Source organism: Suillus subaureus, assembly GCF_016647635.1.
Source record: "Suillus subaureus strain MN1 chromosome Unknown BJ212scaffold_51, whole genome shotgun sequence".
NCBI classification, from domain to species: Eukaryota; Fungi; Basidiomycota; class Agaricomycetes; order Boletales; family Suillaceae; genus Suillus; species Suillus subaureus.
In genome coordinates, this window is record NW_024538607.1 from 172,625 (window position 1) to 194,165 (window position 21,541).

At 47.4% G+C, this 21,541-nt stretch overlaps 7 protein-coding genes across 7 annotated transcripts; 1 reads left to right on the plus strand and 6 right to left on the minus strand.

Moving 5' to 3' along the window:
• Positions 1–9,090: 9,090 nt before the first annotated feature.
• BJ212DRAFT_1486264 (uncharacterized protein) lies at positions 9,091–9,985 on the minus strand (the record flags this gene model as incomplete). The annotated part of the gene is made up of 2 exons (XM_041341103.1): positions 9,091–9,429; positions 9,710–9,985. The coding sequence occupies 2 exons, from the start codon at positions 9,983–9,985 to the stop codon at positions 9,091–9,093; spliced, it is 615 nt and encodes a 204-aa protein (XP_041187404.1).
• On the minus strand, positions 9,983–10,903 carry BJ212DRAFT_1209810 (uncharacterized protein; the record flags this gene model as incomplete). Its single annotated transcript, XM_041329210.1, is given in 3 exon segments — positions 9,983–10,216; positions 10,541–10,636; positions 10,652–10,903. Coding segments are annotated over 3 exon segments (582 nt in total), but the record flags the coding sequence as incomplete, so codon positions are not given.
• A 184-nt stretch (positions 10,904–11,087) lies between these two features.
• BJ212DRAFT_1468896 (uncharacterized protein) lies at positions 11,088–12,812 on the minus strand (the record flags this gene model as incomplete). Its single annotated transcript, XM_041339000.1, has 1 exon — positions 11,088–12,812. The coding sequence occupies one exon, from the start codon at positions 12,810–12,812 to the stop codon at positions 11,268–11,270; it is 1,545 nt and encodes a 514-aa protein (XP_041187406.1). The 3' UTR covers positions 11,088–11,267.
• Positions 12,813–13,219: 407 nt separating this feature from the next.
• On the minus strand, positions 13,220–14,593 carry BJ212DRAFT_1283362 (uncharacterized protein; the record flags this gene model as incomplete). Its single annotated transcript, XM_041331754.1, has 1 exon — positions 13,220–14,593. One exon carries the CDS (start codon positions 14,591–14,593, stop codon positions 13,220–13,222), a length of 1,374 nt encoding a protein of 457 aa, XP_041187407.1.
• A 1,256-nt stretch (positions 14,594–15,849) lies between these two features.
• Positions 15,850–17,598, minus strand: BJ212DRAFT_1468900 (uncharacterized protein). Its single transcript, XM_041339001.1, has one exon. It carries the CDS (start codon positions 17,465–17,467, stop codon positions 16,127–16,129), a length of 1,341 nt encoding a protein of 446 aa, XP_041187408.1. The 5' UTR covers positions 17,468–17,598; the 3' UTR covers positions 15,850–16,126.
• Positions 17,599–17,622: 24 nt separating this feature from the next.
• BJ212DRAFT_1391134 (WD40-repeat-containing domain protein) lies at positions 17,623–19,542 on the minus strand. Its single transcript, XM_041337016.1, has 8 exons — positions 19,363–19,542; positions 19,151–19,297; positions 18,955–19,093; positions 18,730–18,902; positions 18,507–18,676; positions 18,367–18,453; positions 18,239–18,317; positions 17,623–18,182 (listed from the first exon to the last, which is right to left on the minus strand). Exons 1-8 carry the CDS (start codon positions 19,462–19,464, stop codon positions 18,012–18,014), a joined length of 1,068 nt encoding a protein of 355 aa, XP_041187409.1. The 5' UTR covers positions 19,465–19,542; the 3' UTR covers positions 17,623–18,011.
• Positions 19,543–21,526, plus strand: BJ212DRAFT_1391137 (Inosine/uridine-preferring nucleoside hydrolase domain-containing protein). Its single transcript, XM_041337017.1, has 5 exons — positions 19,543–19,898; positions 19,960–20,470; positions 20,522–20,542; positions 20,597–21,363; positions 21,417–21,526. Exons 1-4 carry the CDS (start codon positions 19,863–19,865, stop codon positions 21,094–21,096), a joined length of 1,068 nt encoding a protein of 355 aa, XP_041187410.1. The 5' UTR covers positions 19,543–19,862; the 3' UTR covers positions 21,097–21,363; positions 21,417–21,526.
• The last annotated feature ends 15 nt before the right edge of the window (positions 21,527–21,541 follow it).

Below are 21,541 nucleotides of genomic sequence, written 5' to 3' on the forward strand. Positions count from 1 at the left end.
CCCAGCGACGCGTCAGGTGCAGCATGGACTCCCACTTCAAAGGAGAAGGGTGATGCAGTGACATACCTTGTCAATTCGTTGGAGGCATGGTATAGTGCGTGAATGGTTCCAGTGCGGGAGAGCATCAGCAAAACCCTAACCCTATGTGCAGCACTGCACAATGCTGCACAGCAACCACAGTGTCACAGTGAGGTCCCCCCATGTACAGCGCTGTACAGTGCTGCACACTACACAATTTCTCAATAAAACATAATTATTAGCACACTATCTTGTTATATACATGTTTATGACTACATCACACTCATTTTTACATAGAATCAATACTTGTGTGGTGCTGCAGAGCCTTTACAACAAAATCTATGTGACCTGTGATATGCTGTGTGGCTGTGGCGCTGTACCCAAATCAGGGTTTTGCTGATGAGCCTTGCAGGTATGGGGCCAAAATTAATGTGTGTTTGCGCAAATAGACTGTGAACACCTTGCTTGACCATCTCCCCATAGATTTGATGACATCGAAGGGGATGCCATGCAACAGGTATTCCAATGTTCCTCCAATCTGCAATCTGTGTCCTTTCAAATTTCCCAGTCCAGCTTGTTTTACTATCCCACTGACTCTTTTCCAGAACTCCATCTGAGTTAAAGGTCTCATTCCTTTCATATGTCTCCATGCAAAAAGGTGAGAATTTGGTTCTGGGTTATTGACTGCAAAGTGATTGAGAAGTGCGGCTTTCAGGTCTGTAGGGTTATCTTGTTGTGCCCAGAATATGCTCTGTCTGACATTTGAAGTCTTGGTTCAAGGAAGAAAGATCTTGGTGACTATGAAATCGTGTCGGTCTTTGATGTCCATCTGAATGTTGGACTGTTTGATGTGCTTGTCAGGTTCGAAACTTTTCAGTGCTTTGACTGTGAGTTCTCCTAGACAACATAGTGCATAAAATGTGGTTGTCAGGCATGCGTAAACAGCGGTGTCAAGGGGTTTTGATAGATCAAGGTGAGCTTGAATCTGAAGAATAAGATCTGTTGAGAAGGGTTCACATTTCTTTCATTAAGATGTTTCTGGTGTGCATTCTGATGCCCCATCTAAGGATGCCTTCAACTTGTCTTGACAAATCTCCCAAGGTTGACCATGCAGTGTGTGCCATGCCTTGTTGCATACACGTAATTTGCCAGTGTCTTCCCCAAATATGAGCCTGCGCAGCTCGATATGAAATTCAGAATCGTGCATGTGTCAACTGGACAGTGTTGATCCTCCGGTATGTTTCTTTCATCACAAAAGACGTGAAAGGCTAACAGCCCTGCTCCATAGCATTCTCTCGTGCTCAATGCCCATGACATGTTCATCACTGTCAGCACTCTCTGCAGATCCTCTTTGGTGATCACTAGTGCATCTCCCTCTGGCATGCTTGCTAATCTCGACTGTAGAGGAAACCAGAGCTTTAAATGATCCTGTGCCAAACAATGTGGCTGTAACTGGGATGATGCAGGTACTAGATCCTGTTTGTATGGTTGAGGGACAGCTGGTAGTTCCAAAGGGAGAATGGCCTTGAAGTGTGATTTGTTAATATTCAAAATCATGCTGTTGGAGTTCGTTAATGGGGTAGAGTGCGTCTGTAGTGGTGAGGGTTTCTGCGCTGGAATGGCTATCTGTATGGCTGACAGAAGTTCTTTCGATGATGGCTGTCCAGTCTCCTCCCACACCACAATCTGCCGGGTTTGTGGAGATGATGAATGGGTCAATGAGGAATGGTTGGAGTGCTGTTGCAATGGGGAAAGTTGGGAGCATGAGTTCTGTACTACTATAGACTCCTCTGGACAGCTTGTCTGCCGGATTGTGTCTGCTTGCAACATATGTGGGGTGAAACGAGTAAGACTCTGAGGAATTGTCGATAAGAGAAAAGACTCGTCTGAACACCGAATTGACTGCCATGTTCCTGCTTCGACTGTTTTTCCAGCCTTCAATGACTCCTTGGTTGTCTCCATAAACCCTGAAATTTCGTTCCGATCCTCCCATTTGGATAAGGTATTGAATGAGGAGCTCAAATCCAACTGCTTCTGCCCATCTGATGTCTTTTTCACCGTCGAGAGTCTGCCATCCTTTGCGCAACGTCCAAGCTCTCCATCTGTTTCCAATGATGATAGCAATTCCTGTGCTGGAGCTGGCATCTGAAAAAGTGGCTGGGTCATGTAGCGAGAGGGGATTTGGTATGGTACATCTGACAAAAGACTTCTGGAGCAAGGTTTCCCACCAGTTGAGATCTGCCGTGAGCCTCTTAACTGGTCGTCATGGGAGAAAAGGTTTGACTGCAGTGAGGCATAGCATGGCCTCCAAAGACATAAGGTATGCACATCCTTTCGGAACAATGAGTGTGGCATGGAGTAATTTACCATATAGCTGTTGGATGTCAATGAGTACATGGGTGACACACTCTCACCAGATTCCAATGGCCCATAGATACTTGATTTTCTTGTCCTCTGCCAGAAAGACTTTGTTCTTGGTGAGATCCCACATGAGTCCAATGTATGGGTTGATGGATGCAAAAATCTTGTCCTTGAGCCTTTCCCATGGAATGTCAAGATTATCTGAGATCTCGTCAATGTCTGCCATGTTGCATGAGAATAAAGCATCCTTGAATGATCTTGATGAAGCTCCTGTCTATAAAGTAGGATGCGATGGGTGGGAATCATCTTGCCAGCTTGTGTGGCTTTTGCATAGATACGCTTAGATACACTTAGATGCGCTTAGATGCACTTAGGAATGCTTAAGAACACTTAGCTCGCTTAAACCTCTTTTTGGGAATCTCGCATGGCTTTCTCACGTGGCCCAGTCACAGGTTTTTGAGCTCCGACTTAACACTGTTGCCTGTTTGAGTGCAGCACATGTCAATAAATAATTGACATATGCTAGGATGCAGCCCAGGCCAGGAAGCCAAAAAGGAGTGTGAAGCGCTCCGTTTGCTTCCTGTGCTGAAGGCACAACAGGTGTGAAGCTAGTAAGTCTCTGATGGGAAAATGGCAATCTTCATCAAACTCTTCCAATGTTCCATCATCAAACATGTGTCCGCCAAACCATATTCTTCCTTTGTCCTGATGCTTACCCCTTTTGACAATGTCCTGATGCCATTGTCGTCTCTTTTCGTTATATGAGGCAATGTGTTCTCTAAGGATCTGAATAAATAAATGGTCATTGACCCATCTCGATGCTGGTCCAATTCCCTTTGAACAAAATAAATCCAAACCCACATCAGCAAGGTTTCCGTAAGCACCTGCTGATGGTTGTAAACCAAAACACACGCACATATCAATGCAGAAAAGATCTTCTGCAACTCATATGATTGATCCCAGCCACTGAGATTCATGAATTGGGATTGTATGATATGCTTCTGAGACATCTCTGATGGCAAATTGTGACCCTGGCGGTAATTGACTAATTGTAAGCGTGAGTACGTGAAAGGTGCCCCAAGTACTGGGAAAGTTGTCCGGATTGATGTACAAATTGATTGATGCATTAGGGAATTTTGTTGAAGTGAAATGAGGGAATGAATAATTTTGAATGACTCGAAAATGACCAGGTTGACCTGGTTTGGGTATAATTGAAAAAGGGGAGGATTGAAAGGGACCAACAAGCTCTTCGACTTCTTTGGCACCAAGCGGACCAATATATCTCCCTTTCTTAAGTTCGGCTTGTATGATGGCGTGAAACTCTTGTTGGTATGTAATAATAGAATCTTTGTTAGGTGGCATTTGTGTGTGATTAATATTAGGAATATCAAGATGAAACCCCCAACAAAGTCCTTCTGGTATATGTGAGTATCTTTTATAGAGTCCCACCGACAAGAGTGTTGCGAGAACAGGTGAGTGAATGACAGGAGAGGGAGCTAGAACACAAAGGTACAATCTCAGTTTCAACTAGAACTCATATTAATGTGTATAGTACCTAGAACACAAAGGTATGCTACAGTTTTGGTCAGTAAATGCTGACATACATGTTTCCAAGTACTCACATCTCAGTTTCAACTAGAACTGAGATGTGCACGTCTGATGGGCACTTGGTTTTATAGGAAGGTAAGTAAGGAACACAAAGGTGAAGTTTTCTGACATATGTATATTGCAGGGTGCAAGCTGATGTCATTTGGGTGCAGCCTATTGGCCTGTCTGCCTCATGCGCTCAGACCTCTCTCTCTTGCTCATACTTATCATGTCAGATCCTTTGGCTTCCTCACTCTCTTTCTCTTTGGATCCTTCGGACTTCAACACTCCCCCTCGAGTGCATGCCAGACCCATGTGGGTGCATAGCTTTTGTAGCCGGGGGTGGGGCAATGCCTTGGTGAATGCATCAGCGACATTATCATCCATGGGGCAGTAGAGGAGCTTGAAGGTGCCATTTTTGACATGTGAGCAGATGAAGTGGTACCTCAAGTTGATATGCTTGGTATGCAATTGAAACTTGCCAGTGGATGCTAATGCTATAGTGGCTTGGTTATCACAGAATATGGGGGTGGGGAGGCTTGGTGGTTCATAGAGTTTGCCAAGGAGTAGTTGAAGGTATAGTATTTCCTTTGCTACACTGGTGAGAGCAATGTACTCAGCTTCTGCCATTGATAGGGCGATTATGGGCTGCTTTCTCGCACTCCAGGACACTGGGCCTCCATTGAGGAGTACTATGTACCCACTCATGGAGTGCCTGTGTGGCTGCAAAGCCCAATCTGTGTTGACAAACGCTTCGATCCTGGCATCTGTAGATCCCAAGGTGAGCTCGAAGTCGTCAGTGGCTTTTAGGTAGCGAAGAGCTTGCTTACTAGCCTCCCAGTGTGCCCTTCTGGGGTTTCACATGAACTGTGACAATGTCACTATCATGAAGGCGATATCAGGACGTGTGCTCATTGCTGTGTACATCAATGAGCTGATGGCTCATTGATAAGGTATGTCTTGCATGGCGGCTAGCTCTGCATGTGTTCCAGGGGACTGATCTATGGACAGGGAGGTGGCCAGTGTGACAGTCAAGTTTTCCTTGGGCTTAGATTTACTTACTTTACTTACCTTTACCTACCCTCACTTTCTTTAGCTTATGTTTGCATTTTTGCTGCTTACTTAAGCATGTATCTCTTTCACTAGTGTCAGTACCAGCCTGAATGACAGTCCCTTTTGATGATAATTTCTACTCTCTGAGCACTGAGCCAAGTCAGAATCCCATGGGCTGAACATACTGCTCTCCACTCAGCAGCTTGGCCAGCTGAAATATGATTCCCACACCGGTTCCATGGGGGTCTGGATGGTCTTAGCATCCCCCAGATGAAAACATTCAACAATTGTGTCAATGTAGGCCTTTTGAGAAAGGGTAATGGTGTGTCCCACTCTATCTCTTGTTACCTTTAGCCCTAATAACCATGATAGCTCGCCCAGGTCAGATATCTCAAAGAATTCACCAAGTTTTGACTTGAATCAGAGAATGTGGGACTTGTGATTGGTGGTGACAGCCATGTCATCAACCAACATGGTGATGATGATGTGCTCTTTGGGGGTATGTTTGAAATATACTGCTTGATCAACCTGGGAGCGGCTAAAACCCATCTTCAGAAACACTCCAGCTAGTTCCTCTGCCCACTCAAAACCTGCCTGCTTCAAGCCAGGCAAGCTGTGCTTTAGCTTCAGTACCTTTCTCTCCTGACCATCCTTCAGATATCCTGGAGGCGCCCTCATATATATGTCTTCCTTGACATCTGCATAGAGGTAAGCACTCTTCACATCCACCTGATGAATCTCCCAGTCCTTCTGGGCTGCCATGCTTAATATGGTATGTATTGTGCTCATATTCACCGTTGGGGTGAACATGTCGAAGTAGTCGATGCCATATTGCTGACATTGTCCATTCATGACAAGTCGTGCTCTTAGCTTGAGCTTTTTGCCATCGGGGCCTCGCTTAGTTGCTAACACGAAGTGGCAGGGTATAATATTTGATCTGCAAGGTAAGTCCACAATGTCCCATGTTCCCAACTTCTCCAGCTGACTGATCTTGTAGTCTAGCACTTCCTGTCATTCTGGACTGTCTGGACCATTCAGAGCCTGCTGCAAGGTGGGCTCTGGCTCAGTCGTTGCTAAGGCTAAGTGAATGTGAGCTTCCTTGTCTAGAAGATCCAAATCTGACACGTCCTTCAGGGATTCGATGGCTACAGCTGCCATTTGGGCCTTTTGGAGCTGGGCATAGTACCCTGGAGCTGGTCTTGGCTTTCCCTGGGTTCTGGGGTATTTGGAGTAGCATTTGGAGTAGGAGTGGGAGTATGTGGGATGGGCTGGACGCTAGGTGCATTGCTATCAGTACTCATCTCCTCTTCTATAGGTCTTGACTCCCCCTCATTCAGCATATCCTGGTCAACAAGCACATCAGGTGGCGCAAATGTTATGTTTTGCTTGACAGAGACTCACCTTTTTGCTGGCCAATATACATGGTATGCCTTGCTATCTGTGTCGATCCCAATGAAAATGGCCTCCTCAGTGTGGGGTTCGAGCTTTCCAGCATTCACCTGGTGGACATACAGCTTTGATCCGAACTCCCAGGCCATGGACAGGTTGGGTCTTGCCCTATGGACAAGTTGGTGAGGAGTAGTGCCAGGTATGGCACTTGAGGGTAAGCGGTTCTTTAACCAGGTAGCATAATTCACTGCTTCTGCCCACAGGAACTTCGGGAGGTCTCGTCCTATGAGCATCGCTCTAGTGAGCTCAACCAGGGTCCTATTTAGGCACTCAGCCACTCCATTTTGCTGGGGTGAATCATGGACAGTGAGTTGTCTCTCAATCCCCTGGTCCAACAGATACTTATCAAACTCTGCACTCAGATACTCCCCTCCACAGTCTGACTGAACTTTTCATAGATGGGTCCTGGGGTTTTGACGAGTAAGGTGTGCCTCATACCTCTTGAATGCCTCCAATGCCTCACTCTTAGCTTTCAGGAACTCAACCTTCATTTCACAGGTGTAATCATCCATGAAACTAATATAATAGGTCATGCTGCTGAGGCTGGTAGTCTGCACCAGGCCCCACAAGTCCATATGGACAAGTTCCCCATAGGTGAGTGTGTGTGTTTTTGACTCTTGCAGAAATGGCTGACGAGTTGCTTTGGCTTTTGTGCATGCTTCACAGAATTCAGTAGGGGAGGTGAGGTTGACATCCAGACCTTCGACAAGCTGATCCTTTGTAACTTGCAGGACAGCTTTCTGGGAGATATGGCCTAGGGCACAATGTACCTCGGCCAAGGTAAGTTTTGCCCTTGCAACATGAGTGTGATGTGTTTTCTGACTGGCCACACTATACAGACCCTCAAGCTGCAGGATTTCAGTGATGACTTCGCATTTGGGCCCCTTCGACAAGATTTGGCACATCTTGCCTTCAAACAGGACCGCTAATCTGGCCAAAGTGATTCTGTTGGTCAAGATTAGGGTAAACACCATAGAGGGGGCATATAATGCATCCTTCAGGGTGACAGTTGTTCTCTTTGTCCCCAAGGGTAAGTCTATCTTGACATCTCCTCTGCCAGTAGCACTGAGAACTGACCCATTTGCAGTGAATATGTCTTGTGGGGCGATAGGGACAAAGTTTGAGAACTTCGACCTGTCAGGACAGAAGTGGGAGGTTGTGCCAGAGTCTACTATGGCTCCACGGCATTCAGGAGGTATGTTCATCCTCTGGGTGATGTTGGCAAGGTCATCTGTCACGAAAGCATAGTTCTCCTGGCCCTCTGACTCCTTTGCAGCATTCGCGCTCTGTTTTTGGGTACGTCCTCCCCTCTTCCCTCTCTGGTTTGGTCCCTGACCCTCTTTTCCTCCCCCTGGCCTCCAGCAATCGCTTTTGTAGTGGCCTTTTCGGTTGCAGTTATAACAAACTGCATCTGGGTTGGACTGGGGTGAGGAGGTGGACAAGGACTTTCCTTTTCCTGGAGGTCCTCTCACTGATAGGGCTGAATTGGGTCCCTTCTTGGTAGGTTGCTGACTGGTGAGTTGCCAATGCTCATATTCCTCTGAGACGATATTGATTAGTTCATAGGAGCTTATGGATGCACCGGTTATCTTCATAGCCGTGCTAATGGACGAGAGTAGGGGACAATAGGATTCCGGGAGGGATGCCAGTATCATGGCATAGAAGTCTTTCTCCTCGATGGCAGCTCCCATGCCTGCCAGTGACTTGCAGAGCCAAAGCATCTCGCTAAAGTGAGTCTTTATATCTCTGTTCTCCTCACATCTGGTCTCCTGTAGCCTTCGCCTCAGATCAATCTGGACAAGCTTGGTTTTCCCTTCATGAATATCACAGATCTCAGCCCAAATCACTGAAGTGGCCTCGAGCTTCTGCATGTGCAGCAGCAGCCTATCAGTTATGGTGCTGAAGATTTGCTGTTTCACTAGTGAGTCCTTCTGGTTGTACTCATCAATCTTCTTATCAAGAGTCTCGATCTCTGCCATTGTCAGCTCACTGCCATCCTCCTTTTCAGGAGCTTTGGTCCTCTTGTTGACCTTGTAGGGGACAGGTCGTACTGCATGTCCATCAGTAAACTGCATCAGACCTCTCACACCAATTGCCATTAATGTTCATTCCTTATAGGTAATCCAATTGCTACCATCTTCAGCTAGCTTTGGGACATTGAATAAGGCAGAGCTGAGGAGGGGAGCGTGATTTCCATGGCCGTGACAGGGCTCATAACCTGTTGCAAGAACAGGCGAGCAAATGACAGGAGAGGGAGCTAGAACACAAAGGTACAATCTCAGTTTCAACTAGAACTCATATTAACGTGTATAGTACCTAGAACACAAAGGTACGCTATGGTTTTGGTCAGTAAATGCTGACATACATGTTTCCAAGTACTCACATCTCAGTTTCAACTAGAACTGAGATGTGCACGTCTGATGGGCGCTTGGTTTTATAGGAAGGTAAGTAAGGAATGCAAAGGTGAAGTTTTCTGACATATGTATATTGCAGGGTGCAAGCTGATGTCATTTGGGTGCAGCCTATTGGCCCATCTGCCTCATGTGCTCGGACCTCTCTCTCTCACTCATACCTATCATGTCAGATCCTTCGGCTTCCTCACTCTCTTTCTCTTCGGATTGTTCAGACTTCAACAAAGAGTTCCTTCTCCCAAGCATCCGGATCATATGGCGTGAGGGCCTTGAGCTTTCTGCGCTCGAGGACAAGCTTGAGCTCCGTGAGTGGATGAGCCACATCCGGAGCAAAAGTGTCTTCAGTCATGAGTAGTTTTGTTGCATCCACTGAGTCATTGCCAGTCGCTGCATACATGTTTTCCATCCCACATGGTAAGAATTCTGCCAATGCATGAGCAAATGGTGTTGCAGGCATTGTCCCATGTGCGAGTGGCCTTGCACTCAATGATCCTGTGAGGGTTTTGTCCAAGGCAAACAGCACAAGCTGAGAGGACGCCTCTGCTTGTGCCTGCGCGAAAATCCTGCCTCAGCTTCTTTCCCCTGTTGGTGTGTTCAGGTGAGGCTGAGCACTTGTGCATATCTCTTGAGTCGCACTGTCTGTGTGACAAGTGGTCTCATTGCTCAGACTGCACTGAGCAGTGTGGCATGAGGCATGAGGCATGTGGCATGTGGCATGGGGCATGTAGCATGAGGCATGTGGCAAGGTGCAAAGGATGAATTGAAACATAAGATTTCGAAGGAAAAAGGGTGAGCGTGGGCTCGCATTTCGATGGTCGAACAAAACTGACCTTATAGTCTCTTGCATTGTCTCTCTTGTCACGAGTCTCCCAGTACACCCTTTCTCTGGTCTCCTTGAGAACTCTCTCATTGACCAAAGATAGGTCATAGGGTCCCGATGATGTCTTTACCGCTACGTGCCAGCGCTTGCACTGTTCCACCTGGTAAGCTAGCAAAGCTTTCTGCACTACCGGGTTCTGCATGGAACAATACTTGTGCACCTGAATATTCCTCCAGAAATGGGCCATCATTCTTGTTCTGTCCTCTAGCCAATCTGCTTCTTCCATTGCTGTCAGCATGCGTGGGCAGGCCTGACAAAATTCTTCAAATGGTAAGTTCTCATCATTGATGACCGCACACACATTGCGAGTAGAGGCTGCTGAGACCCATGCTGTCAAGCCATCCACTAAGGTTGACATGATCATTGCATCGTCGTCAACCATTTCCTTGTGATTGACTTCATCCAAGCCATTGTTGGTGAAGTACCATAACTCGACATATTCTCCCTTGTCTAGCTTCTTGATCCATCAGCAAAACCCTAACCCTATGTGCAGCACTGCACAATGCTGCACAGCAACCACAGTGTCACAGTGAGGTCCCCCCATGTACAGCACTGTACAGTGCTGCACACTACACAATTTCTCAATAAAACATAATTATTAGCACACTATCTTGTTATATACATGTTTATGACTACATCACACTCATTTTTACATAGAATCAATACTTGTGTGGTGCTGCAGAGCCTTTACAACAAAATCTATGTGACCTGTGATATGCTGTGTGGCTGTGGCGCTGTACCCAAATCAGGGTTTTGCTGATGTCATGTATGTGCATGGCACGATACTTGTAGCTGTGTCATCTGGTATGCCAATGGTTAGAATTGGTATGTGCTTATGTTTATTCTTCTTCCTATCCTCCTTGCAAGTGGTCTCTTCCTCTTGGGCTCAAACTTGTTCAAGTCTGTCTTGCTCCTCTTCTTCTTGTTGCTCACAGTGTAAGCACTCTTCCCTATCTGCTGTTACTTGATGTTGCCAAGTGATCTTGTCCGTGTTGTTGTTGGTCTCCCAGATATTCATAAGTAGTTGCACCACCTGTTCCTCATCAGTGTTCTCATTAATGAGTTGGGCTCGAGTATTTTCAAAGATGTCTGAAGCATAGTCTGGGCAAACATTGAAATTGGGATCATTACACATCCTCACCATGATCAATGACCAAAGGTATATTTGTTGTAACAGGATGCGACGAAATGATAGTGTAGTCTAGCAGTAGAAGACTTGCAAATACTACGTGGTAGTATGAAGCAAGAAGGATGCGAACTTCGAAAAGCTGTGCCGCCGCATAGACCCCATTCTATTTACGTTTTCGTTCCTCAAACTTACATAGAATATAAACTTCAAGCAATCCGAATGCAGCCACTGTGAATGGTTCATATTGAATCTCAATCAAGGTTTCGGCCCCTTTGAGTCAAAGATTAGTGAGTCGTCGATGGATTGTTCGATGCTGATGGCAGGTCAAATGCATGGTTGATTACAGTCGTATGGCATAAGCCAATGTGCATAGTACAAGCTACTGGTCACCGACAGGATACTCCATTCCAGACCCAAGCCAAATTTGTTCGCTCATGGCCAGATCGTATGCAGTGCGAGCGTCCTCTAACAGGTGTTCGAGAAGGTTTTGGTCATTCGACTCGAACATATCTTTCTCCTCGTCACTCATCTGGAGCAAATCGTAGCAAGTGTCTCGGCTGCGAACTTTCCGGTCTCTCATTACACCTAAAACCTTTTCTCTCCATGTAATCCATACTGGCGTATTGTTCGGAATGAATTTGCGGATGATCCCTTCTGGCTCAAAACCTAGTCTCTTCCATTCCGATTCTGCATAGACACCAGGAGGCTGGAGCATTAGGCATGCGAATACAGCGGCAGTTGTTCTCGTGCCAAGACTGTACGTCTGCATATGCCGCTCATCTAGGTTGAGTATTTTCAGGAGTAATTGTTCCTGGATATATTCTTTGTCGATTGAGGACAAGTACAAGTTGTACGCCCACGAAGCTGCGAAAGAGGACAGGAACATGATTTGACCAAGGAATGTACCCTGGGGGATCAAGAGGAGTTGAGCGAGGAGTTGTATGACGAGCAGGAGCGAACACAATCCAATAGCAGCATATTCGTCTTTGATGGGTACGGCCTCCTGGTTTGGACCACGGTCTAAAGAATGGTTTTGAAGACCGGCTTCTGTATCGCTTCTGCGGTTCGAGTTGGTCGACTCCTTTCCAGGAACAGGACGTTTCCTCTTTTCCTTTCTGCTCCTCTTCTTAACCCAGGGCTCATAATTTAGAGTGAACTTCCCTCTCGTAATGGTAGCGACGTTTTCCTCTTTCCCGAGCAGGAGGACGATATTATCACCGTCCATCAGCATTCCGTCTCCGGGCGGAGCCGTAGGTGCTGGCTTCACACCTCGCAGCTCTAAACTCGCGGACCCTATGACCAAGGAGGACATGCCACTTGAGATGATGCCCAGAAGGATCATCGAACAACAGAACCAGTCGTATGTCCATCCGCAAAGCGCACACGTGGCGAAGCTGACGACTATTGGTAGAATTGCAACGCACGTGTGACGCCCGCCGTGATGTGGGATCGTGCGTACTGGCAGCTTCTCTTTTGTCGCTGACTCTTCAAAAATGAGTTGTGTCTGGATAAGAGTTACTTTGTTCCGCTTCGTGACTCTTCCTTTCACCTGCACTCCTGGCTCCTCCTTGCATGTCTGCATTATCAGGTACGCAAGATGGCCGGTGTGCTCCAGGATGGATCCAGATCTAGAGGCGACATATTTGGGGCCCTGCTTGCCATCAAGCTCGAAGAATTTTGCGGGGTCTTCATTGGGCCCAGGGAAAAGCCCGTCCCAAAAACGAGAATTTGCGAGCATTCCGAACCTCTTGCCGACGTTCCAGCTGCCGGGGGAGTTGTACCATCCCATCCATTTTCTGTACTTGTAAAGATGAATGGTTTCCATTGCAGATATGGCTTCTTCGCCCCCGAAGAACCCTGCGACGCCGGAAACGTCGAGGTCAAAATGACCTGTATTGATGTCGACGGGATGTTTGTAGGGCATGGTACGTATGTTGCGGCTTGTTTCACGGAATACCATCCACAACTGCTCTTTTAAGTAGCGCACTTGACGAGAGGCGTGGACTCAGCACACTCAGAAGCGCATGAGCTCTAGGCGCTATGAGTTCTAGGTGCGATGCTATCCAGCACATGTTCCCCCCGTGGAACGCCCTCCACCTGTGAAAATCTGTGACTGATCTATCGATCCCTATTTCACAGGTAATCCACATGGGTGTATTGCTGTTAGCGAGCTTTGCCGGCGGTATGCGCTCGATCCAATCTGTCGTCACCAATCCTTCACGATTTGGCGCATCAAATTTGCCATGTGTTGTATTAATGCAATATAGGGTTGCAGTATGCGGCTTAGGTTGGATAGTTTCTGAACAGGTGGTACATACGTTACAAAAAGTATCAAACACGACTTTGAACGAAGAAGTCCGATCGAGGTACTTGTTTCTCAGAGATATAGCTATTGTCGCTAATCTTATGTACTTGTTCCTGGTAACCTCTATACGCATCGTCTGCGTTTCGAAGCAATGACTCCAGGAGGGCCCTTTCATGATCTGTGAACCCTTGCAGATCCCTAGAGCTAAGGTTGAACGACTTTTCTTCTTTGTTATTTTCCAGCTGCTCCGCCACTTTGTCTCTCCATACATTCCATACTCTTGTGTCGTTCGAGATGAAACGTTGCAGGATTTTCTTTGGTTTGAAGTCAACAGATGGCCTTTGGGGGCCATCACCGAGGACCAGGCATGCAAAAACTGCCTGAGCAGCTCTGTTTTTGAGCCCAAATTTCAATAGTCGTGGATTGTCGAGCGCTTTCCATAGGATATCGAGTTGTATTTTCTCTGGCTCCAACGACGACAGAAATGAATTATATGTCCATGAGGCTGCAACCGATGAGATGAACATGATCTGCCCAAATGTCGATGCCTGAGGGATGAAAAGGAGCTGGAGAAGGAACTGCGCGAGGAGGAGAAGCGAGCAGAGTCCAATTCGTCTGTACTCTGGGCCGTCATTCATCCTCAGGACAAATTTGCCTTTCGTTATTGGATTGACGTCTTTCTCTGCACCTCTGATAATGACCACGTCGTTTCGCATAAGAAGTAATCCGTCCGCAGGCGGTGTGCCTGGAGAGGGTTCCTTCACGCCGGCAAGAAAATCGAGTCGAGCAGAGCCGATGACAAAGCAAGATGTTCCCCCTGAAATGACTCCCAGCAGGATGAGAGCAAAGGCTAGCCAATCTCCCGAAGCCGCGCAAAGCACGCACGTTGCGAGATTGATGGTAATGGGGATAGCAGCCAAGAGAGCATGATGGATACTCATCACTGGCGCCTGGTCTGAGTGCTTGAGCATCACATCTCCGACATCGATGATAGTGACTGTTAGAGGTATAGTCTCCCTTCCTCCCAATATTACCACTTCTTCAACTTCTTTCGTCTTCTGCACCACAAGGTATGCCAGGTGACCGGCAGGCATATCCGTGCCCGACAAAACCCCCCAATAACGAGGGCCGGGTTTTCCATCCAACCCAAACACCTCAGCTGGTGTTAGATTTGGACCAGGGAAAAGGCCATCCCAAAATCGCGAATTAGCGAGCTGCCCGAACTTCTTGGCGACAATGTAACTTCCTGGTGAATTATACCAGCCTAGCCACCGCCTCCCACGGTAGAGATGGACAGTAGCCATCGCTGAGATTGCTTCATCCCCACCGAAGAATCCAGCGACGCCCGATGTATCGAGATTGATATTCGACTGGTTGATTGGCACGGTGAGGGTGGGCATTTCAATCCAACCATTAGTTATAAAACAACTCAATCGACCTCATTTCTTCAATGTGAACACAGGCCCTGGGACCTGGTGGGAATTTTCATTTAAGGACTTAAAGGGCCAAGACCCAGCCATTCAAGTAACGTCGGACGACGAATCGTGTAAGTATTAGAATGCACAACAATCTACAACAATAAATAATATCCACACAGCGCACGAATGTCCAGCAACCACTAGTGAGGTGTCTGCCAAGTGCAATCACATATCAATCAAGCTCTTGAACCATCCCGCCCTGATCATTCACTGGCAGTTAGACGTGGGACCGGCCGCTGGCTGCTCCATGCCGACTTTTTGTGGAAGAATTCTCCCTGTTACTGAGAATCCGTGAGCTCACTCCTCGAGATACAGGATATTATGGTCGATGAAAGGGACATGTTTTGGCCGAATGGCGTTCCTTGAGGGATGAGAAGCAATCGTAGTAATGATTGCATGTCGAGAAAGAGGCTGCAAAGTCCAATGCCCCTGTATTCTTCACACCCGGACGATTTCTCATAATTTGTACGTCCTCCTCTTCCGGTACATTCTCTGGATCCAAGGTTAGTGCACCGAAGGTGTCATTTGGGCTTCTCTTCTTCATTCACACTGTCGGGAGGAATTCGAGGCTTTCGTGGCCCCGTTGACTTCTTTTTCCGCTTCCTTCAAAATGACAATGTGTCTTGAACTGTCATTTACCAGTATTCCATCTCCACAAGCGGCACGAGTTGCAGGCTTGACTTCCTTAAGGATGACCCAAAGGAGTTATCGCGAAGCAGCACCAGTCGTGATCATACCGGCACATGGGTATCTCTGCCAGCAATCTTTATGATCTAAGACTTAAACGATTGTGGTTGGAGTCCCATTAACTCTACTTGAGCCGAGTCTGGAGCGCGAGTCCCGGACTTGGTGACCATTTTGGGGGGCCTCCTTGTTCATCTGGTTTACAAGGCACGCGACGAGAGTTGTCCCTCCAATGATGGTTCCAGACTAGGAAGCAAACCACTCAATACCCAAGCCCGAAAACTTTTTCTGGCTCTTTCGTTAGGCCCGGAGAAAGGTACGTTTCAGACCCGAGAGTTTGCGATGGAGCCTAAGCACTTGGCAACGGCGAAGCTGCTTGGGGCGTTGTACCATACAGACCACCTAGCCTTGTGTAAGTGGATATCCAATATGGCTTGGACGACTTCATCTGCACTGAAAAATCCTCCGATACCAGATACATCCAACTTCAACTTTCTTGAATTGGTTAAAATTGGGTGTTGAGACATAGTTGGTATGTAGTTACTATACTATCGCTCGCTCACTGGACCTCCTTGTTATATCTAGTTTCGCGCGCTTGCGTACTGAACGCATTGGTATTCCAGCCTACGCTCCACCCTTCGGATCCTGACGTGCCGAGCCCATATCCTGGTGGACAGTGAATTCTTCAACATCTACAGTATGATGAGTCCCAAATGCGATCATAGGTAGGAACACCTTCTAAGTGATAAGTACAGCCATGCATATCGTCATTTATACATCCTCTGCCTCCCAACTCGAGGAGCTGCGAATGGAGCGGAGATCACCGGTGCGCCCCCGGTAAGCCTTAAACGCACGTTCGGCATCATCTAGGAAGGTCTCCAGCAACTTGCGTTGTGCTTTGCACAAACCCTCCTTCTCCTCTGCTGTTACATGATTTTTTTTGTCCGGGCAGGTGGATTTCAACTGCGCTGCAACCTTTTTTCTCCAGAGATTCCAAACCTTTGTCTTGTTCGGCACGAACAACGATAACATACGCTCCGCGTCAAAGTCTTCGTCTGTCTCTATTCCATCACTGAGAATAGAGCAGGCGAAAACAGCCTGGCTCCTCCTATTGTGGAGGTAATATTTCTGGATCGAGTCTTCTTCAACCTGCAGCACCTTGCAAAGCAGACCTCCTTGTATCTTTTCGCTCTCAAGAGAAGAGAGGAACGAGTTGTAGGCCCAAGATGCCGCAAGCGAGGATAGAAACATGACTTGACCGAAGAGTGACGCTTGAGGGATCAAGAGGAGCTGTAACATGAATTGTGCCAGTAAGAGGAGCGAGCACAGTCCAACGTTCCGATACTCTGTCTTGCCATGCATGTCAAGCTCGAAATGTCCCTTCGTTATCACATTCACATCTTTCTCCGACCCTTTCAGGACGACGACATCACGTGGGGTCAGAAGCAATCCATCCCCTTGGGGAACCCCCGGGGTCACGGTTTTGGGTGCCTGGAGCTGAAGCTTCGCAGTACCGATCACGAGGCAGCTTATGCCACTTGAAATGATTCCGAGAAGGATAAGGCTGAAGGCAAGCCAGTCGTTGACAATAGCACACGAGAAGCATGTCGCGATGCTGATGGTTATGGGTATTGTGGCTAGTAGCGCGTGATGTACGCTCATCATCCCCACTTGACGCATATCCGTAACGTCTCCGACGGGGATAACAGTCACTGCTGCAGGTAACGTCTCCGTGCTGCGTTTGCCCTGAACTGCCACGCTCTTTAATTCCCTGCTTATCTGTATTGCGAGGTATCCAAGGTGCCCCGTCGGCATATCTGTGCCAGACAGCGAAGCGACGTATCGCGGCCCAGGCTTACCATCCAGGCCAAATGTTTCAGCTGGTCCGAAATTTGGACCTGGGAACAGTCCATCCCAGAATCGGGAGTTGGCCAACTGGCCGTATCTTTTGGCGACCGTATAGCTCCCTGGAGAGTTGTACCACCCCAGCCATCTTCGGCCACGGTATAGATGTACGGTAGCCATGGCTGAGAGTGTTTCGTCGCCGCCAAAAAAGCCGGCAACCCCGGCCGCATCAAGTGAGAACGAACTGATATCAATCAGTGGGTGCATTGTTGTGGACGTCAGAAATGACGGTGAACCACAACATGCTTGCGGCGATCTTCAAATATCAGCTTGAGCTCCGTTTATTGCGTTAACTTAGTAAGAGCTGTGGCTTCTGGGACAACTTGAACATCCTCGAGGCAGCCTTACGAAATGAATATATTGATCATCTGACCTCAGGGCCCTGAAGGCACTGCAAACTGAGCGCCGAAATACCACACGATTTCACATCTTTGGAATCACTCTGATGGACTACTTCCATCACAATTAAGTACCAAGGATACTCATCCCATTTGAAAGAAGCTTGAAAATTCCTGTGCAACTATAAAGTCCATCCATCACAAAGGAATCTGATTGAACGCATGTTCCTCGGGAGGAGAAAACCATTGCGCCTACAGGATATTATTAGACGCCAGCTTTTTGGAACACGCTGATGGGCCTTTCAACCTTGACTAGTCGTCACAATCCATCGGATTTTCGTATAGAATCGAAAGAACTCATACAAATGTGGCGATTCAACGACGTGAGTGATGATAATTCCAAAGCTCGCCTGTCAAATACCACCTCCAAATAGGCTGATAATAGCCACAGGGGGAGGCCCACCCTCCCGGAGCTTTGTTTGCCCACAATAAGCAAAGACGTATTTTGAGGGATGCCACGTCACTGTAGGTGACGGTGCCAATGCAGGAACACGATGCAATGGGGCACCCGTCTCTGTTGCACACTATTGGGCCCAGATCATGTTAGACACTGATAAATGGCTAGAAACCGAGTCCTTACTATGTCGATGTAGGGTCCTGTATTTGCAATAGCGAGGTACTCTCCATCATACGAGAAACTCAATGCATTGATCGCATTTCTGAAGGAATCAAGTGAGTGGAGGGAGTGGCGTGTTTCGATCTACTCACTCGCAAGTGGAGATTGTCCGAACACATATCCATTCACTCAGATCGAACATGTTAACAATTGAGTCGTAGCCACCAGACGCGAGATATCTGAAACCAACGTTAGTGCATATCGATTAGAGTATGTAACAGTTAATGCGCACCTCCCCCGGGGATCGAGTGCTACTGCAACACAGCCTCCGACATGAGCGGCAGGGCTTTCTCTAAGGGTCAACGTTGGATAGTCCATGACCCGAACGCTATGCTCAGAATGATGTGTCAGAATTATACCATCACCGACATGATTGAACATGGCGGTGGATGCGACAATGCTCTGTCGAAAGATATCGGTAACTTGTTATATGATGGAGACAATCTGGAACAAACCCCGTCCTTGTCTGAGAGATGCCACTGCGCTTTTGCTGCATCACCATCTTTTCCGTATGTCAAGAAAAAGAGCTGGTGCCCGGCCGAAGTAAATATCAAAGCCCGGCCGTCCGGAGAGTAATTTGTTTGTACAGGTGAGATTTTTAGAATTATTTGCTGCGTGTGCCGACTTTCTTGAGTTCTATAAGAGTTGTTCACAATGTGTGCGAGACATATAAGACTTACGCCGTGCATCCCAAAATACAACCCTTCTGTCCTTCTGACTCGACGTACAAAATAACTCTGGATGAGTGGGATTCCATGATATGTAGTCAACATCATCGGAGTGACCGCCAGAAAAGTGGGTTGCAGCTCTTGATTCCATCTGCGATTAGGATACGGAGTGTAACTCGTGACGGAACGTTGAACGTATAGTACGTACGCTAGTTTCTGGAGTCCAGATCCGAGTGATTTTGTCGATACCAACGCCAGCTAAACGCTTCCCATCGCAACTCCATGCTACATGAGTTATAGCTTGAGGCGACGGTATACGTAGATCACGCGGTTTATGCGCTGGAAAGTTTTGTGCCTGATTCATTGGAGTACATTAACAATGCAAGGTTCTTTGGGATACGCAAAGATTTCTACACCCACGTGCAGACCGCGAGCAGCGAATGTTGTGTGAAGAGGGGGAGATGGTGGCCGCTGAAGGGGCGCTACCTCTTCTTCCTCCTTGCTGTTTACTTGACTTGACATTTCGGATGTGACTGGGCGTATAATAATAATATCTGCGAGATTTCAGACGTTGTTTGTCACTGTTAGGATCGATGAGCAATGGGAAACAACCAACATGATCTCTCTTGATAATCAGATATGAAAGCTCTCTGAGTCTCTGAGTCTTCCACCTTTCAATCGCGCCATTTTCAACTTGTTTGTTTTGTGCAACTCACAGGAAAGTCTGAGCCCGCAGAGTCAGGCAAATTGGTACGACTTCAGTGATTTACGGTAGATCGCTATCGACGACGTCTGTTTCCTCTGACAGGTTTTGGATACAGACATAGACCGACTCTGTCAACTTGTGCTCCTTATCAGTCAGATTGCTGATCACTTTTGTTGCCCTCGATCCCGTTCAGTCCAACTGAAACTAGAAGAAAATGACTTTGAATCATGTCTGGTTAGATGTAGATCCGGTACGCGATTGTCCATTTACTCTCGTTTGGCGTGGACGTGCTGAGGGAATGCCTTGTCTAGGGACATGATGATGCCACTGCAATTATGATGGCCTGTCAATTAGAGAATACCAAGCTCCTTGGGGTATCCAGTGTTCATGGCAATGCTTCCGCTGATTGCACTGCCAAGAACACCGCAAGGTGTCTGCACGCATTCGCTGCACCTTCTGATGTTCTAGTATATCCTGGCGCATGCAAGCCGTTACTTCGACCAACAAAACACGACCCTGAAATTCACGGAGAAGATGGCCTAGGAGGTGTTGTAGGGCTCCCTTCAGCTGATAGTCCTGAAGTTCAGGCACGATTCGCTCGGAAAGTTGATGGGTCAGTGATTCATGCCATCGAGGGGATGGCAACAGCGATCAAGGACACATGGCATAATGGTACTGGACATCAAGTGTCAATTGTCTCTTCCGGACCGATGACGAATATTGCCCTATTTATCAGCGTCTATCCAAACCTTTTGGAAGCAGTGGAGCAGTTTGTATTTATGGGTGGAGGTGTGGGCGTTGGTAATAGATCTGCCGTGGCAGGTATGTAACATGCTGTTGTACTTGAAGGTCCAATCCTTACAACGACAGTAGAGTTCAATATTATGTGCGACCGTGCGTGTCCTATCATTGAAATATGTTGTGATACTTGTCCTGATCTTCTATCAGCTGAGGCGGCTCAGATTGTCCTTGATGCTCCAGTCAAGACTGTCATGATACCCATCAATGTTACACACACAGCGATTGTCACTCCGGCTATACATTCCCGCCTGAGATCACCCCATCTACCTCTTCTGGACGACGTGCTGGCACATCCATCCACCAATCTCCGAAGCACACTATCTTCCGTCATCAGTTTCTTCGCAGGAACATACAAGTCAACATTTGGTTTTGATCAAGGTCCTCCTCTCCATGATGCACTAACCATCACATATGTGTCCCACCCCGAGCTCTTTGAAGCTCGGCGTTTTAGAGTGGATGTGGAGTTGCATGGTAAGCATACGGCAGGAGAAACGGTCATCGACGTCTGGAATTATCGAATGTGTGACGACTCATGGGGCTCTAATGGGAAGAATTGCGTTGTCGCCCAGTCAGTTCAGGTGTGTCCGAACGTACGGCCAGCTTCTCTTCTCATGAGAACAATGTCTCTAGGTCGACCAGTTTTTTGAATTGCTTTTGAATTGTGTCTCCCGATGTGATGCCATATCTCCGCTCAACGTACAACAGTGACAGTTCTCAGAGCAGCACCTTCACACTTCTGGTCAACTTTTACCACCCTTCTTTACATTTACTCACGCTCTTACTGTCATTGCTGAAGGATATCCCCTATCTGTATCCCGGTGGCCTACACCAGGCACTGCCCTAAGCGTGGGACCGACCTTCAGACTTATTCTTTTACGTGTATTTAAACACGACGCACCTTATAACCGGTATATGTAAGATGCCATTTCTGCCAGGACTTTGCCGCACCTATTGTATCAAGTTGTAGACGCCATAACAGTCGAGCGCTTTCGATAAGGCTATTCTTGGTTAGTAGTTACGATCCGCATGCTGTGAGTACACGCTTACCATCACAGATTGGCGACCACCCTCTGTCACAGAATCCCCAATCAT

What these genes read in the sequence shown, in the direction of transcription:
- BJ212DRAFT_1468900 (XM_041339001.1), bottom strand. Translation starts at nt 17,467, where the DNA reads ATGCACCCACTGATTGATATCAGTTCGTTCTCACTTGATGCGGCCGGG.
- BJ212DRAFT_1391134 (XM_041337016.1), bottom strand. Translation starts at nt 19,464, where the DNA reads ATGTCAAGTCAAGTAAACAGCAAGGAGGAAGAAGAGGTAGCGCCCCTT. An exon ending in CGGACAATCTCCACTTGCGA is followed by an intron (nt 18,318 to 18,366) that starts GTGAGTAGATCG and finishes TGATTCCTTCAG; the next exon opens with AAATGCGATCAATGCATTGA. An exon ending in CAGGACCCTACATCGACATA is followed by an intron (nt 18,183 to 18,238) that starts GTAAGGACTCGG and finishes TGGGCCCAATAG; the next exon opens with TGTGCAACAGAGACGGGTGC.
- BJ212DRAFT_1391137 (XM_041337017.1), top strand. Translation starts at nt 19,863, where the DNA reads ATGACTTTGAATCATGTCTGGTTAGATGTAGATCCG. An exon ending in TCTGGTTAGATGTAGATCCG is followed by an intron (nt 19,899 to 19,959) that starts GTACGCGATTGT and finishes TGCCTTGTCTAG; the next exon opens with GGACATGATGATGCCACTGC. An exon ending in TAATAGATCTGCCGTGGCAG is followed by an intron (nt 20,471 to 20,521) that starts GTATGTAACATG and finishes CAACGACAGTAG; the next exon opens with AGTTCAATATTATGTGCGAC.